At 39.8% G+C, this 13400-nt stretch overlaps 1 protein-coding gene across 7 annotated transcripts in view; it reads left to right on the top strand.

Annotated features, from left to right (window-relative positions):
• mtfr1 (mitochondrial fission regulator 1) overlaps positions 1–3618 on the top strand; it is a 41213-nt gene extending 37595 nt beyond the window's left edge. For all 7 annotated transcript variants that reach the window (XM_041190396.1, XM_041190401.1, XM_041190394.1 and 4 more), the window contains 2 exons: positions 1255–1420; positions 1852–3618. In XM_041190396.1, the coding sequence (XP_041046330.1) occupies positions 1255–1420; positions 1852–1920 (235 nt within the window). In that variant the 3' untranslated portion in view covers positions 1921–3618. The remainder of the gene's footprint in view (positions 1–1254; positions 1421–1851) is intronic.
• Positions 3619–13400: the final 9782 nt, after the last annotated feature.

Raw genomic sequence — 13400 nt, 5'->3', positions numbered from 1 at the left:
AGACAGAATTTGTAGAGATGTGTAAGAACAACAGAATAATGGTAGTAAATGATTTTAATTATTCCAAGACATACTTTGAAAACTGGAGAATACTTTTGAGAATGCATCCAAAAGTATTTCTTAGATCAGTGTCTTCATACTTGGAAAGAGGCTTGATTTGATTCTTGGAAATGAAATAACTGAATTCAAAAAAACAGTTGGTTTTTAAAAAAAAACACAAATCTATTTCCTCATGGAACCTAATTATAAGTTTAAGATTGGGATGTGGACTGGCAAAAGATGAAGTTTGGTTAGCGAAGGGATTGCGCCCACATTGATTGGCTCAAAACTTAGCAAATCGGACAAAAGAATTTTGCATTGGGAATTATCAGATATGATCTGCTTAGAGTACCAAATAGATTCCTATCTGATGGAGCGGTGCAAGACAAAGGATAGTGCAGTCTGAAGATAGATGAAAAGCAGACTGAAACTTAAAAATTCTAAAGATAATTATGAGGATTATAGTGGGGAGGTGAAAATGGAGATTAGAAGATCTAAAAGGAAATGTTTATAAAAAGCTGTGACATAAATCTAATTAACAAAATGGGAGGATAGGACCTTTTGAGGATAAGGAGGAATTTTGGTGATGAAGGATGAGGAAGTTGTGTAGATCTTAAACATTTCATGACAATTTTTGAAAAATGGAGGTGGATAAGAATGTTGAAAAAATTGAGATATTTGTATAAAGGTAATTGGTTCAGAAAATAACTGAGTCCTAATGGTATTTCCATTCACTGTTGAGGAAGGCAAAAGGTAAGAGAATGACTATTTATCAATATTCCTTAGAAATCTAAATTATATTGGGTAATTGGAGGATAGCCAATACAATGGGGAAGGAGAAAGGGGTAAACTGTAAACTATCAGTTGTAGGTAAACTCTTAGACTTCATTTAGAGTTCAAATTAACGAGCAGTTAAAAAACCAAGAGGTATTGGAGAGGGGCCAGCACAGATTATTAAAGTAATATTTCACAAATTTAAGATTATTTCAAAGATGAAAGGAATGGAGTAGCTGTGGTGTGTAAATGTAGATTTTTAGAAGGTGCCTCACAAAGTTTACAGCAGAATTTAGGTGCGTGGTATGGATAGAAAGTTGATTGGGCAGGAAATAAAATTTAGAATAAATGGGGGTGGCTCAGATTGGAGAACAATTGAAACAGTATTACAGTACTATTAGAAAAGACTTGAATGCAAAATAAAATATAATTTTGTTTCAGATCTTTGGATGATTTAAAGCCCAAACAAGACCAATGTACAGCAGATCCAACAGCATTAATAGCAGCAGCTTTGAAACGAAAATTTGCACATCGCTACAAAAACGATAGCTGTAGTGAAAATCAATCTTCAAACTCTGACTTCCAGGCAAACACAGATCCCCCAAAGGTAAGTGGAAATATAAGGCAGTTATTCACAGTTCAGTTCTTTCAAATAAAGCATTGCAGAAATATGAAGCCAAATATATATTTTTGAGGTAATGCCTTTAAATTTTCTCTCCTTTCTCTTGTGAAGTCCCTTTTTTACTTTATAGAAAGAACACCAGTCTTTCGAAATACTCCATCAGTTCCTGCCAACTACTTCTCTATGTTAGTAGTGTGGTATGAGCACAAGTAATTGTTACTTATACGTTGTTGGTGCTATGATGATTTGTCCAGTTAAAAATGATAATGGCTTCCTATGAATTTATATTATTTGAAAAATTTAACTCCTCAAAAGTTTATCTCCCCTGCTAACATAGTAAAGTGCTTAATAAAGCAAACTGACAATAACTAGAACATAAGACTTTGTCATAAAATTTTATACTATTTTTCTTATAGTTTGGGCAACACTTGCTGAAGCCAACAGGAAAGAGAAAACCATTGTTAGGAAATACATCTCAGTCCTGATTGGAAGCTCAGGGTGGGAGGGAAAGGCTTGTACTTTTCCTCTAGTTGGAACTTCAATTCACATTAGACTTGAAAAAGTATGAAGAAATACTGCTACTACAAAATCTTCTGTAGTTTACGTAAGCAATACTTCTAAAATCAGGTTTTAAAATGTAAATTTTAACATTAGGTTTACTGACTTGCTTTTATATGCCAGTTGGTGTTTTACATGTACTCACAATGAGAATGCATTTCTATAGCTGAATTCTGAAGTTTGAAATTATTGTTGTTGTTTATACATTTGTCTTAAATAAGGCACCTGGACTGACTAAGTTGAATTAGATAGTAGTTTTAATTGTGCTTTAAGTAAGCCAGTGTTTTCTTTCCACTTTGGCGTTCACATTGTCATCTAAATAATAGTAAGCTGTGGTAGTCCCTTAAAAGCAAGTACTGTAGATTTATAGTTAATGAGGTCATATGGCAAAGAAATTATGCTGTATAACTATCTTGAAACCTAAATAACACATCACAGGACCCGTTTAAAAGTTGTTAGAGGCTTTCAATGTCTTACTATGTTTTTTTATTTGAGATATGAACGCTGATAATGATGTACTGGGATACTGCAGTAATAGGTGTGAGGCCTGATCTACCATATGCAGTTAATGTTGAGTCATCTCTTGTCTATTGTTGCTTACAATTAACCTCCCTCACTGACTTTCACTCCTTTCAACCAGCTCTTCCTGCTTAAACAAAGTTTAAAAAGTGACTAAAGGATGAAAGCATCTAAAAAATATATGAAATGTTAATTATAATTCTTGATAACGAATTTGTAAAAAGCCTTGATGGTAGATCTCTCTTGTTTCAAATGCCTATCCTGAAAATCCAGTACATCAATGATTTATTCAAAAAAGGGAATACTCTAGATGGTTACAGCAGACATGCATTTCCATCATTTTAATAATTGGGTGCAAAGTGTAAAACTTAGTCTAATACCAGTGGTATTTTTATATGGATGGTAGCCTGGAAGTAAAAGTTTTAAAATAAGGAAAGTTAAGGGCTTCTGCAGTACAGTGCTGCTTCATATAGGACCAAAGTAACTTATGGCATAAAATATATTTGTTACAACTACACTACAACTGCTGGAATTCCCCAGACCCACTTGTAGTAATAGAATAAGGGTAGACATTAACTTAACTTCAGAAGACCTAAGAAGATTGTATAACACTTTTTTTAAATTCCCATGTTTGTTATACAAAAAAAAATTCCTGCACAGAAATGTAGGTATGCTGAAGAATTTATATTTTATTTTAACTTCCACAGTGGGAAGTATGTTTTAATCTAGATTTTAGATGTAATGTATTTTGTGTAACTTAGTTGGGGGGGTGGGGTGGAGTGGAGTTAGGAAGGATGAGCACGGTGTTAATTTTTTTTTAAAAGGTGTACCAGCTCCAACACGCAATAAAATTATCTGAGCTTTAGCTAAAGGCGAACGATGTAGAAAAAGGAAAGTTAGTTTTAAAAGGCGAAGTGTGTTTAAAAACATGTAATTCAGCCATATTAACTTGAGACATGCCTCACTTTTCGCAACAAAATGGGGCATCTGCTCCCTTACCATTGCTAATATCAGTTTTTTCACCAGATTTCAGGGGAAATGTAATAGTGTTCTGTGTAATCATCCTCTCCAATTCTTCTCACCTTGTTCTTTCTCTTCCGCACCCCCCCCCCCCCCCCCCCCCCCCCCCCCCGCCCCCCACCCACCACCTTAACCCACCTTACTCACACCAGGAATTGAAGGAACAAAGCCATGGTTTATGTTATCTACTGGTTCACCATCAGTGTTTTTTTTTCAAAAAAAGTAATTTGCAGTTATAGCCATGACTCGCAACACAAGCTCACTCTTGGTATAACAAACTGAAATTTAAAAACAAATTTTTACATTAAAATGTAAATTCTATTGGCTTATTTATGGGTAATAAGTAAGTTATACATTGCCAAACATTTTCACATAAGAGTTTGAATGTATTATTTTATTGTAACTTTGGAACTGTGCTGCTTTCAGTCATGAGATCTAATGTACATTGCAAAATGTATTCTAAGATCAACTCAAAACGTGTAACACCTGCAATACTGTTCCATAATCATAAGGGTTTACATTCTTTCAATACTTATTACTATCAGACTGTTGGAAAATGAAAAAATCTTTTGCATTGTGCATTATTTGTTTAAAATATAAACTTAACATTAAAGGTTATTCAATGATAAAAATCGTTTTATTGTTATTTAATAATTGGTTTCTCCTGAACAGGACACATTACATGTTCTGTTGGCTTAGACTGTTGCACATTTGATGTCAATTTGGCATATTTTTGTACCACACCAAAGGCAAACACCTATTGTGTGCTAAAGTCAGCAATTTAGCAACTGTAATGAGACCACATGAAAAATTAAATAGTTGTTTGGTAAGACAGAACTTGAGTATTGCTGAAAAAAGAGACATGTTTAGCTAAACAAAATAAGTGACAGCCATTCGCTGACTCATTCCTCAGGGCAATGCCTTGACCAATCAGGATAAAGTTACCTGGTTTAAATTTCGAATAATGCTTTGCAATTAAATGTCAGTCACCATCAGTGGTGCGTTCTCCATGGGAATGTCACTTGTCAACCAATCACCACTCTTTTCATATACAATATAAATTGTTGTTTTTCCCCTTTTATATTGGTATTCTTGAGTGTCCTGATGAGTGCAAGACAAAAAGCTTAGACTTGTCTCTTTTTTTCAGCAATACGTGAAAAATTGTTTTGTGCTACTAGCATCTGCAGTTGGTGAATAGTTATCCTTTTAAACATAATTTCAAATGAACTAACCTGGCCTGTTGTATTATCTTTTGATATTTATCAAATGGTAGAAAAGAGCTAAATATCTTTCAGTAATCAGAATTCTATACATGCTTTGAGTACACTTGCACAGAACTGTTTCAACTCTGGTATGAAGCTGATGGCTCTCAGCATTGCTTTGGAAGCTCTTTACACAGAACCACTCGCTGCAGTGTAGTTGGTACATTAGGGAACAAAAACAAATGCCTTATACAACTGTAGCAAAACATCCCAACTTTTATATTCCATTCCCCTTGCAATAAATGCCAGCATTGCCTTCCTAATCACTTGCTGTACCTGCATACTAACTTTTTCTGATTCGCATGCCACGATACCCAGATCCCTCTGTAGCTGAGTTCTGCAATCTCTCCCCATTTAAATAATATGCTGCTTTTTTTTATTTTCCTTGTCAAAGTGGACAAATCCATACTTTCCCACATTTTATTCCATCTGCCAAATTTTTGCCCACTCACTCAACCTATCTCTTTGCAGACTCCTGCATGTGCATGCACTAAGTGCAGCCTCGGAGATCGGCTCTAAATGTAAAAAAGCTCAAAATAGAAAAATAAAATTTCCCGAACATGTCCCCTCATGTGACAATGTTGGGACATGTTCATAATATCCAAAAAAAGTATTAAAATTTTTAAAACCCTACATAAAACCTCATCCCGCCTGTGGATGAGGTTTCATGTTTTTTCTAATTCCCGCCGGGACTCCTGGCCTACCAGCCAACCTTAAGGTTGGATGGGCAGGTCCACTAATTACTTTAATTGATCTGTCAATGGACTCAATTGGCCATTGACAGGTCAGCGGGCGCGCAGCTGATTTTGCTGCCCCCCTGCCTTCCTGAAAATTTAAATGGGGCAGGGTGATGTTGGGAGTTCCAGCCCCCCCCTGCCCCCACCCCCCGACGTCACCACGCATCATTTTACGTATCACCCCCAATTGCCAACAGCAAAATCAAGCCCCTTATGTCCTCTTCGCAACTTACTTTCATTCCTAGTTTTGTGTCATCAGCAAATTTAGTAACCATACATTCAGTCCCATCATATAAGTCATTAATATAGATTGTAAATATTAGAGACTCCAGCACTGATCCCTGTGGCTCGTTACATCATACCAACCCAAAAATAACCCATTTATATCTAGTTCACTGTTGGCTAGCCAACCCTTTATCCATGCTAATATATTATCCCTGACACCACGAGTTGTTATGAACATCGTGACCAATTGCTGAGAAAATCTTTTTCAGCAGCCTAGCACCTTCTAATCTGTATGAATTATGTGCTCCCTTTACCTAATGAGATATCACACAAGAAACAGCTGACTCTTCTTTCAGTATTGCTGAAAAGGATGTTGCCAAAGCTTTTTGCCTTACAATCATCAGAACAAAAGCAAGAATGCCAAATTCCAAACGATCACTGTTTCTCCTACGGGAGAGGAGGGTGCTGATTGGTTGGCAAGTCGACTCTGGCCAAGGCATTGCCATGGAGAAAGTAATGGAGAATATAGGCTCCCCAAACTCCCGGATAATTCATAAAAGGCACAAGGCTTGAACAAATTCCTTTTGTTTGCAGAGAATGGGCCCCTGCATATGAAAGTATGTTGCTCCTGGCAAGTGTAAATGAGCCATATTATGAGCTCAACTGATTGTAAAATTGATTGTTAGTGTAGCTATTAACGCACTCAGGATTGTTTAGAAAGTACTGCCCAATCATGGAATTACATCTAACAGTAGACATTTTTGGGCTTTGCATGTGCAGGCTTTTTCAGTACTAGCTGTAACTTAGTCAATGAGAACATTCTGAATATTTAACATTTTCAATGACTAGTTAAAATCCCATGATCTTTTGTTACAGTAGCCAATGAGAAGCACTGTGCCAAATTCCAGTGTTGTTGAATGGTCAGTTTGGCTTTTTAAAAATTTATAAATAATCTTATTCTTCCTCCTAAGATTATTTGCATCATTTCCTGGCCTGTCAGGAGAGCAAGTAACCTGTTCCTAAGTATTCCATTGTTGCTTTTGAGAGAGAAAGCATGTGATGTCTCCACAAGCCACCAACAATAGTACCACAGCATAATGGTAGTCACTGGACTAATAATCCAGTGGTTCAAATTCCACTACTAGAGTTTAAGAATTTGAAGTCCAATTTAAAAATCTGCAAGTAGAAAGCTGCTATCAGTAAAAATGACCGTGAAGCTATCAGATTTTGTAAAAATCCAACTGGTTCACTCATGTCCTTGAGGGAAGGCAACCTGCTAATCTTACTCCATATGGCCAGTTTGTGACTCCAGTCCCACACCAACATGGCTGACTTAACTGCCGCCTTATGTGACCTGGTAGTCCACCCCATTGTATCATTGTGTTTTCAAGGAAATTAGGAATGGGCAATTAAATGCTGATCCTGCCAGTGAGGTCTACATCCCAAAAATTAATAAAAAATAATTTAATAATTCACTGCCACAACTGAGATTTGACAGTGTGGCACTGTTACTGTTTTTCTTCTTTTCCAGTATCAGCAAAAGCATGGAGAACTCTCAAATTAGCATTTTTTTTTGGTATGGATAACAGTCCTGGTACAAGTTGCACTATCTGGTCTTACATTAATCTTGTCTTTGCTTAATTATAAAGTCCTCTTGTTTGCTTGGGGCACCTTTGTAGTATCACTTTCATTCACAAGACCTTTATAATAAAGAGAAAAATACGTAACCAAGTAGAAATGACAGCCTTTCCTTTTTTAATTCATTCATGGGATGAAAGCATCGCTGGCAAGGCCAGCATTTGTTCTGCAACCTTTAATGCCCTTAATGAGGTGGTGGTGAGCCACCGCCCTGAACCATTTCAGTCCATGTGGTGTAGGTATATTCAGTGCTTATATGGAGGGAGTTCCAGGTCATTGACCCAGTGACTGAAAGAATGGCGATAGTTCCAAGTCAAAATAGTGCGTGACTTGGGGAACTGATAATCCCATGTGTCTACTGCTCTTGTTCTGGGTGATAGAAATCATCCATTTGGAAGGTGCTGATGAAGGAGCCTTGGTGAGTTGCTGCAGTGCACCTTGTGAATGGTACACACTGCTGCCAGTGTGGTGACAGAGTGCTGATCAAGTGGACTGCTTTGTCCTGGATGGTGTTGAGCTTCTTGAGAGTTGTTGGATCTACACTCATCCAGGCAGGAAATTGACTGGTAGAGTAAAGGTAAAGTTTTAAACTGCATTTTGGAATACATTAAAGTAACATCTCTAGTACTATTTACTATGCAAGCAGTCAGTTCAGTATTGCATAATGTGGGCTAAAATGGCTTTTCCTGACAATGACTCACCTGAAGAAATACAGAATATGTCAAGCTCTGTCAGACATCTAAAGGATGACATCAGTCTACTGAGTCTTTTGTGCATCACAAAGTAAATTAAACTGTCGTGCACAATATTCAAGAGAATTTATAGCTGCTCCTTTTAATTATTAAAAAGCCTGTGAAAGTTTTGTTAAACCCCTCTTCATTGTTATTCCAATCTTGTACATACATTTCAGAATTGAAACTATTGTAAATGTGAAATTGTTTCTTATTTATAATGTGTAGAAAGTCATGTTCTGTCACTTTGAAAAGCAAATTTTTGTGAGGTGAAAAAGAATATTGGAGAAGTGAGGAGGGATTATGAGAAAAGACTGGCAGCAAACAAAAGGAAATCCCAAAGTCTTCTATAGGCATATAATTAGTAAAGGTGGTAAAAGGAAGAGTCGGGCCAATTAGAGACCTAAAAGGGAATTTACATATGGACGAAGGGGCCATGGCTGAGGTATTAAATGAATACTTTGCATCCGTCTTTACTAAGGAGGTAGATGCTACCCATGCTATGGTGACAAATGAGGAAACTCACTAGAAGGGTTCAAAACTGATCAGGAGGAATTATTGAATAGATTGTTGGTACTTAAAGTTGACAAGGCACCGGGAACGGTTGAGATGCATCTAAGGATATTGAAAGAAGTGAGAGTAGAAATTTCAGGGTCACTGGCCATAAACTTTCAGTTTCCCAAGACGCGGGAGTGGTGCCGGAGGACTGGAGAATTGCAAACATTACGCCCTTGTTCAAAAAAGGTTGTAAGCATAAGCCCAGCAATTACAGACCAGTCAGTTTAACTTAGGTGGTGGGTAAAATCTAGAAACAATTATCTGGGATAGAACTAGTCACATGGAAAAATATGGGTTGATAAGGAAGAGCCAGCATGGATTTCTAAAGGGGAAATCACATTTAACTGACTTGGAGTTTTTTGGAAGAGGTAACAGAAAAGGTTGATGAGGGTAATGCTGTTGATGTGGTGTACATGGACTTTGATAAGGCATTTGACACACAGCCACATGGTGGAGGTGATCGTGTAGTGGTATTGTTGCTGGACTAGTAATCCAGAAACCCAGGAGACCTGGGTTCAAAACCTGCCATGGCAGATAGTGGAATTCTAATTCAATAAAAATCTGGAATTAAAAGTCTGATGATGACCATGAAACAATTGTTGTAAAAACCCATCTGGTTCACTAATGCCCTTTAGGGAAGGAAACCTGTTGTCCTTACCTGGTCTGGCCTACATGTGATTCCAGACCCACAGCAATGTGGTTGATTCTTAAAATGCCCTCTGAAATTGCTTAGCAAGCCATTCAGTTGTAATAGACTGCTACAAAGTCACAAAAGAGGAATGAAACCAGTTGGATCACCCAGCATCAACCTAGGCACCGGAAACAACAATGGCAATCTCAGCCCTGTTGACCCTGAAAAGTCCTCCTTCCAAACATCTGGGGGCTGGTGCCAAAATTGGGAGAGCTGTCACGCAGATTAGTCAAGCAACAGCCCAGCGTAGTCATCCTCACGGAATCATACCTTACAGATAACGTCCCAGACACCACCATCACCATTCCTGGACATATCCTGTCCCACGGGCAGGACAGGCCCAGCAGAAGTGGCAGCACAGTGATATATAGGTGGGAGGGAGTTGCCTTGGAAGGCCTCAACATCGACTCCAGACCCCGTGAAGTCTCATGGCATCAGGTCAAACATGGGCAAGGAAACCTCTTGCTGATTACCACATACTGCCCTCCCTTAGCTGATGAATCAGTGCTCCTCCATGTTGAACACCATTTATATGAAGCACTGAGGATGGCAAGGGTGCAGAATGTACTGAATGGGGGATTTCAATGTCCATCACCAAGACTGGCTCGGTAGCACCACTACTGGCTGAGTCCTAAATGACATAGCTGCTAGACTGGGTCTGCAGCAGGTGGACCAACAAGAGGGAAAAACTCATCCTCACCAACCTGCCTGCTGCAGATGCATCTGTCCATGACAGTATCAATAGGAGTGACCACCACACAGTCTTTGTGGAGATGAAGTTCCACATTCACATTGAGTATACCCTCTATCGTGTTGTGTGCCACTACCACTGTGCTAAATGGGATAGGTTTTGAACAGATCTGGACTGGGCCTCCATTAGGTGCTGTGGGGCAGCAGCAACAGAATTGTACTTAACACAATATGTAACATCATGGCCCAGCATATCCCCCCACTCCACCATTACCATCAAGCCAGGGGATCAACCCTGGTTCAATGAAGAGTGTGGGAGGGCATGCCAGGAGCAGCACCAGGCATACCTAAAAATAAGGTGTCAACCTGGTGAAGCTATAACAAGATTACGTGTGCCAAACAACATAAGCAGCGAGTGATAGATAGGGCTAAGCAATCCCACAACCAATGAATGAGATCTAAGCTCTGCAGTCCTGCCACATCCAGTTGTGAATGGTGATGGACAAATTAACAACTCACTGGATGAGATAGTTCCACAATTATCCCCATCCTCAATGATGAAGGAGCCCAGCACATCAGTCCAAAAGACAAGGCTGTTGCATTTGCTACAATCTTCAGCCAGAAGGACCAAGTGGATGATTTATCTCAGCCTCCTCCAGCAGTTCCCAGCATCACAGATGCCAATCTTTAGCCAATTCGATTCACTCCACGTGATATCAAGGAATGGCTGAAGGCACTGGATATGGCAAAGGCTATGGGCCCTGATAATATTCCAGCAATAGTACTGAAGACTTAGGCTCCAGAAGTAGCCATGCCTGTTGTAGCCAAGCTGTTCCAGTACAGCTACAACATTGGTATCTACCTGGCTATGTGGAAAATTGCCCAGGTATGTCCTGTACACAAAAAGCTTTGATTTGACAAATCAAACATGGCCAATTCCTGCCCCATCAGTCTACTCTTGATCATCAGTAAAGGAAGGGTTCATCAACAGTGCTATCAAGTGGCACTTGCTTGGCAATAAGCTGTTTACTGACACCCAGTTTGAGTTCCACAAGGGCACTCAGCTCCTGACCTCATTACAGCCTTAGTTCAAACATTGTCATAAAAACTGAACTCCAGAGGTGAGGTGAGTGACTACCCTTGACATCAAGGCAGCATTTGACAGAGTGTGGCATCAAGGAGTCAATAGGAATCGAGGGGGGAAGGGGAGATCTCCACTGGTTGGAGTCATACCTAGCACAAAGAAAGATGGTTGTGGTTATTGGGAGGTCAGTCATTGCAGCTCCAGGACTTTACTACAGGAGTTCCTCAGGGTAATGTTCTCAACCATCTTCAGCCATTTGATCGATGACTTTCCTTCCATCATAAGGTCAGAAGTGGGGATGGTCGCTGATGATTGCACAGCGTTTAGCACCATTCACGACTCGGTTCAGGACTTCAAGATCGGTTTGCCTACCTTGCTTCGGTCAGCATTGGTAGTCATCAGCACCAGGCTTCACAGTCAGCACCACCAACATCACTTTTAAGGGGGGGCTGGCAGATAGGACTTTACCTACAAGACCAACCATATGTGGGTGGCTTTTCAACCACTAAAGGGCCAGGTCTTGCGTGGGAAAGGGGGAGAATTGGCCTCGGGCAAAGGAAGAGGCTGCAGGACAAGAGCTGTACTGGGGAAGGAGGGTAACCCAGGGTGTGCGTGGGCACGTGAGTGGCCTCAAGATGGTGAGGGCTGAGGAGGCAGTCTCCAGAGGAGATGAGGCCAGATGTACATGTGAGGGTACGTGTGAGAGAATGGGTAGTGATGTCCCTTGAGCTGGCTGTGAATGAGATACCAGTGAACGTGTGATGGGAATTTAGTGTGATGAGATGGTTGTTATATCCCGGCTGCACAGATGAGATCTTTCGTCCTATATCTGCATTAGATGGCCAACCTCTTCTGTGCAACATTGGCACTGATCACCACTGCCATCGCCTACCAAGCCAGAGTGGTAATATAGCTGCCCCTCCTACAGCCAGAAAGGGGTAGTGGACATCACAACAGGCCTCCATGGCATCTAAAAGGCACTTGAAGGCTGCAGTCCTGGGCCAGAAGCACTAAGCGTGGCTGTACTTTAAATGTGGTGCGTGACGTGATGAGGTGACAGCTTGGCAGGCAAATCAGAGCCTGCCCAGCATAGAAACGGTGTGTTTCCCAGGAATGCATAAGTAATGTGGCGGGTTTGGGATGATACGGTGTGAAAAGTCGCCAAAGGGAGATGAAGTCATATAAACACCTCAACTTGGGGACAAGCCCATGTGATCCAGTTAGCATGGGGAGAGAAACTCAGTTGAAGTGTCAAGTGAGTTTTAACACCTTTTCACAGAATCTCACAGTAAAGGGACAGCTGCTGTTTGAAACACAGAAGCTACAGCTGTGGAGAAGCAGGGGGAAACTGAATGCTGGATGCTTGTAAGAATTTGGTTTTTGTTCAAAAGAAAGGGAACAGAACAAATGGAGTTCCTGAAGGTGTACAGAATGGTGAATCACCAGTTTGCCTTGCCGGTGTTAACTGGATCCAGAAACCCAGGCTGGGTGGAATGATTGTTGAAGAACACGAAGTTTCAACCCACAGCGGGGAGAAGCGAACTTGGAGAGGTGGGAGTAACATGCTACATATCTGTTAGAAGCATGGCACCCATTGGTTCAAAAGCTTTGAGACATCCTTAGGTCAAGAAAGGTGTTACATAAGTGCAAGCCTTTATTTTAATGTAATATGTAACTGTGCTGTAAATATCTTTATCCATGCCCACTGCAGGCATTTCTGTCTTAGATCACTCCCCTCAGCATATCCAGTGATCTGTGTAGGTCGGGATTATTTTAGTTTTCTGTCCCATTTCTCATTTTCCATTGTGCACAATGGATTAAATAAGCTTCACCAATTGATCAACAGTCTTAATTATTTTTACAATTGTCATTCTGTCTCAGCTGGACAAAATTTTCTTTCTTGCATGCAACTGATAATAAACAAAATAATGTCATTGTTGCCCAAGTTAACAATTTCATATTCATTAAAACAGTAATTGTTAAAATGTGGGTGAATGCTTAACTTTTTGTTCACACGAACAATTTGTTTTTTTAAAAGTAGTCTTCCTACAGATCCTTGCAGTTGTTCAATTACTTATCATAATTCCAAAATCAGTTACTGGTGCTATTATAAAAGCCTTGTAGGAGGATTTCTGCCATGCTTTTACTGCACCGTGATTAAATCAAAATCTTGATCCTATGTAATAAGTGAAATGCAAACTATATACTATCAATAAAAATGTTAAAATTTTACAGATCAAACAGACATGTAG

Source organism: Carcharodon carcharias, chromosome 6 (genome assembly GCF_017639515.1).
Source record: "Carcharodon carcharias isolate sCarCar2 chromosome 6, sCarCar2.pri, whole genome shotgun sequence".
NCBI classification, from domain to species: domain Eukaryota; kingdom Metazoa; phylum Chordata; class Chondrichthyes; order Lamniformes; family Lamnidae; genus Carcharodon; species Carcharodon carcharias.
This window is presented reverse-complemented; position numbering and strand designations above follow the sequence as displayed.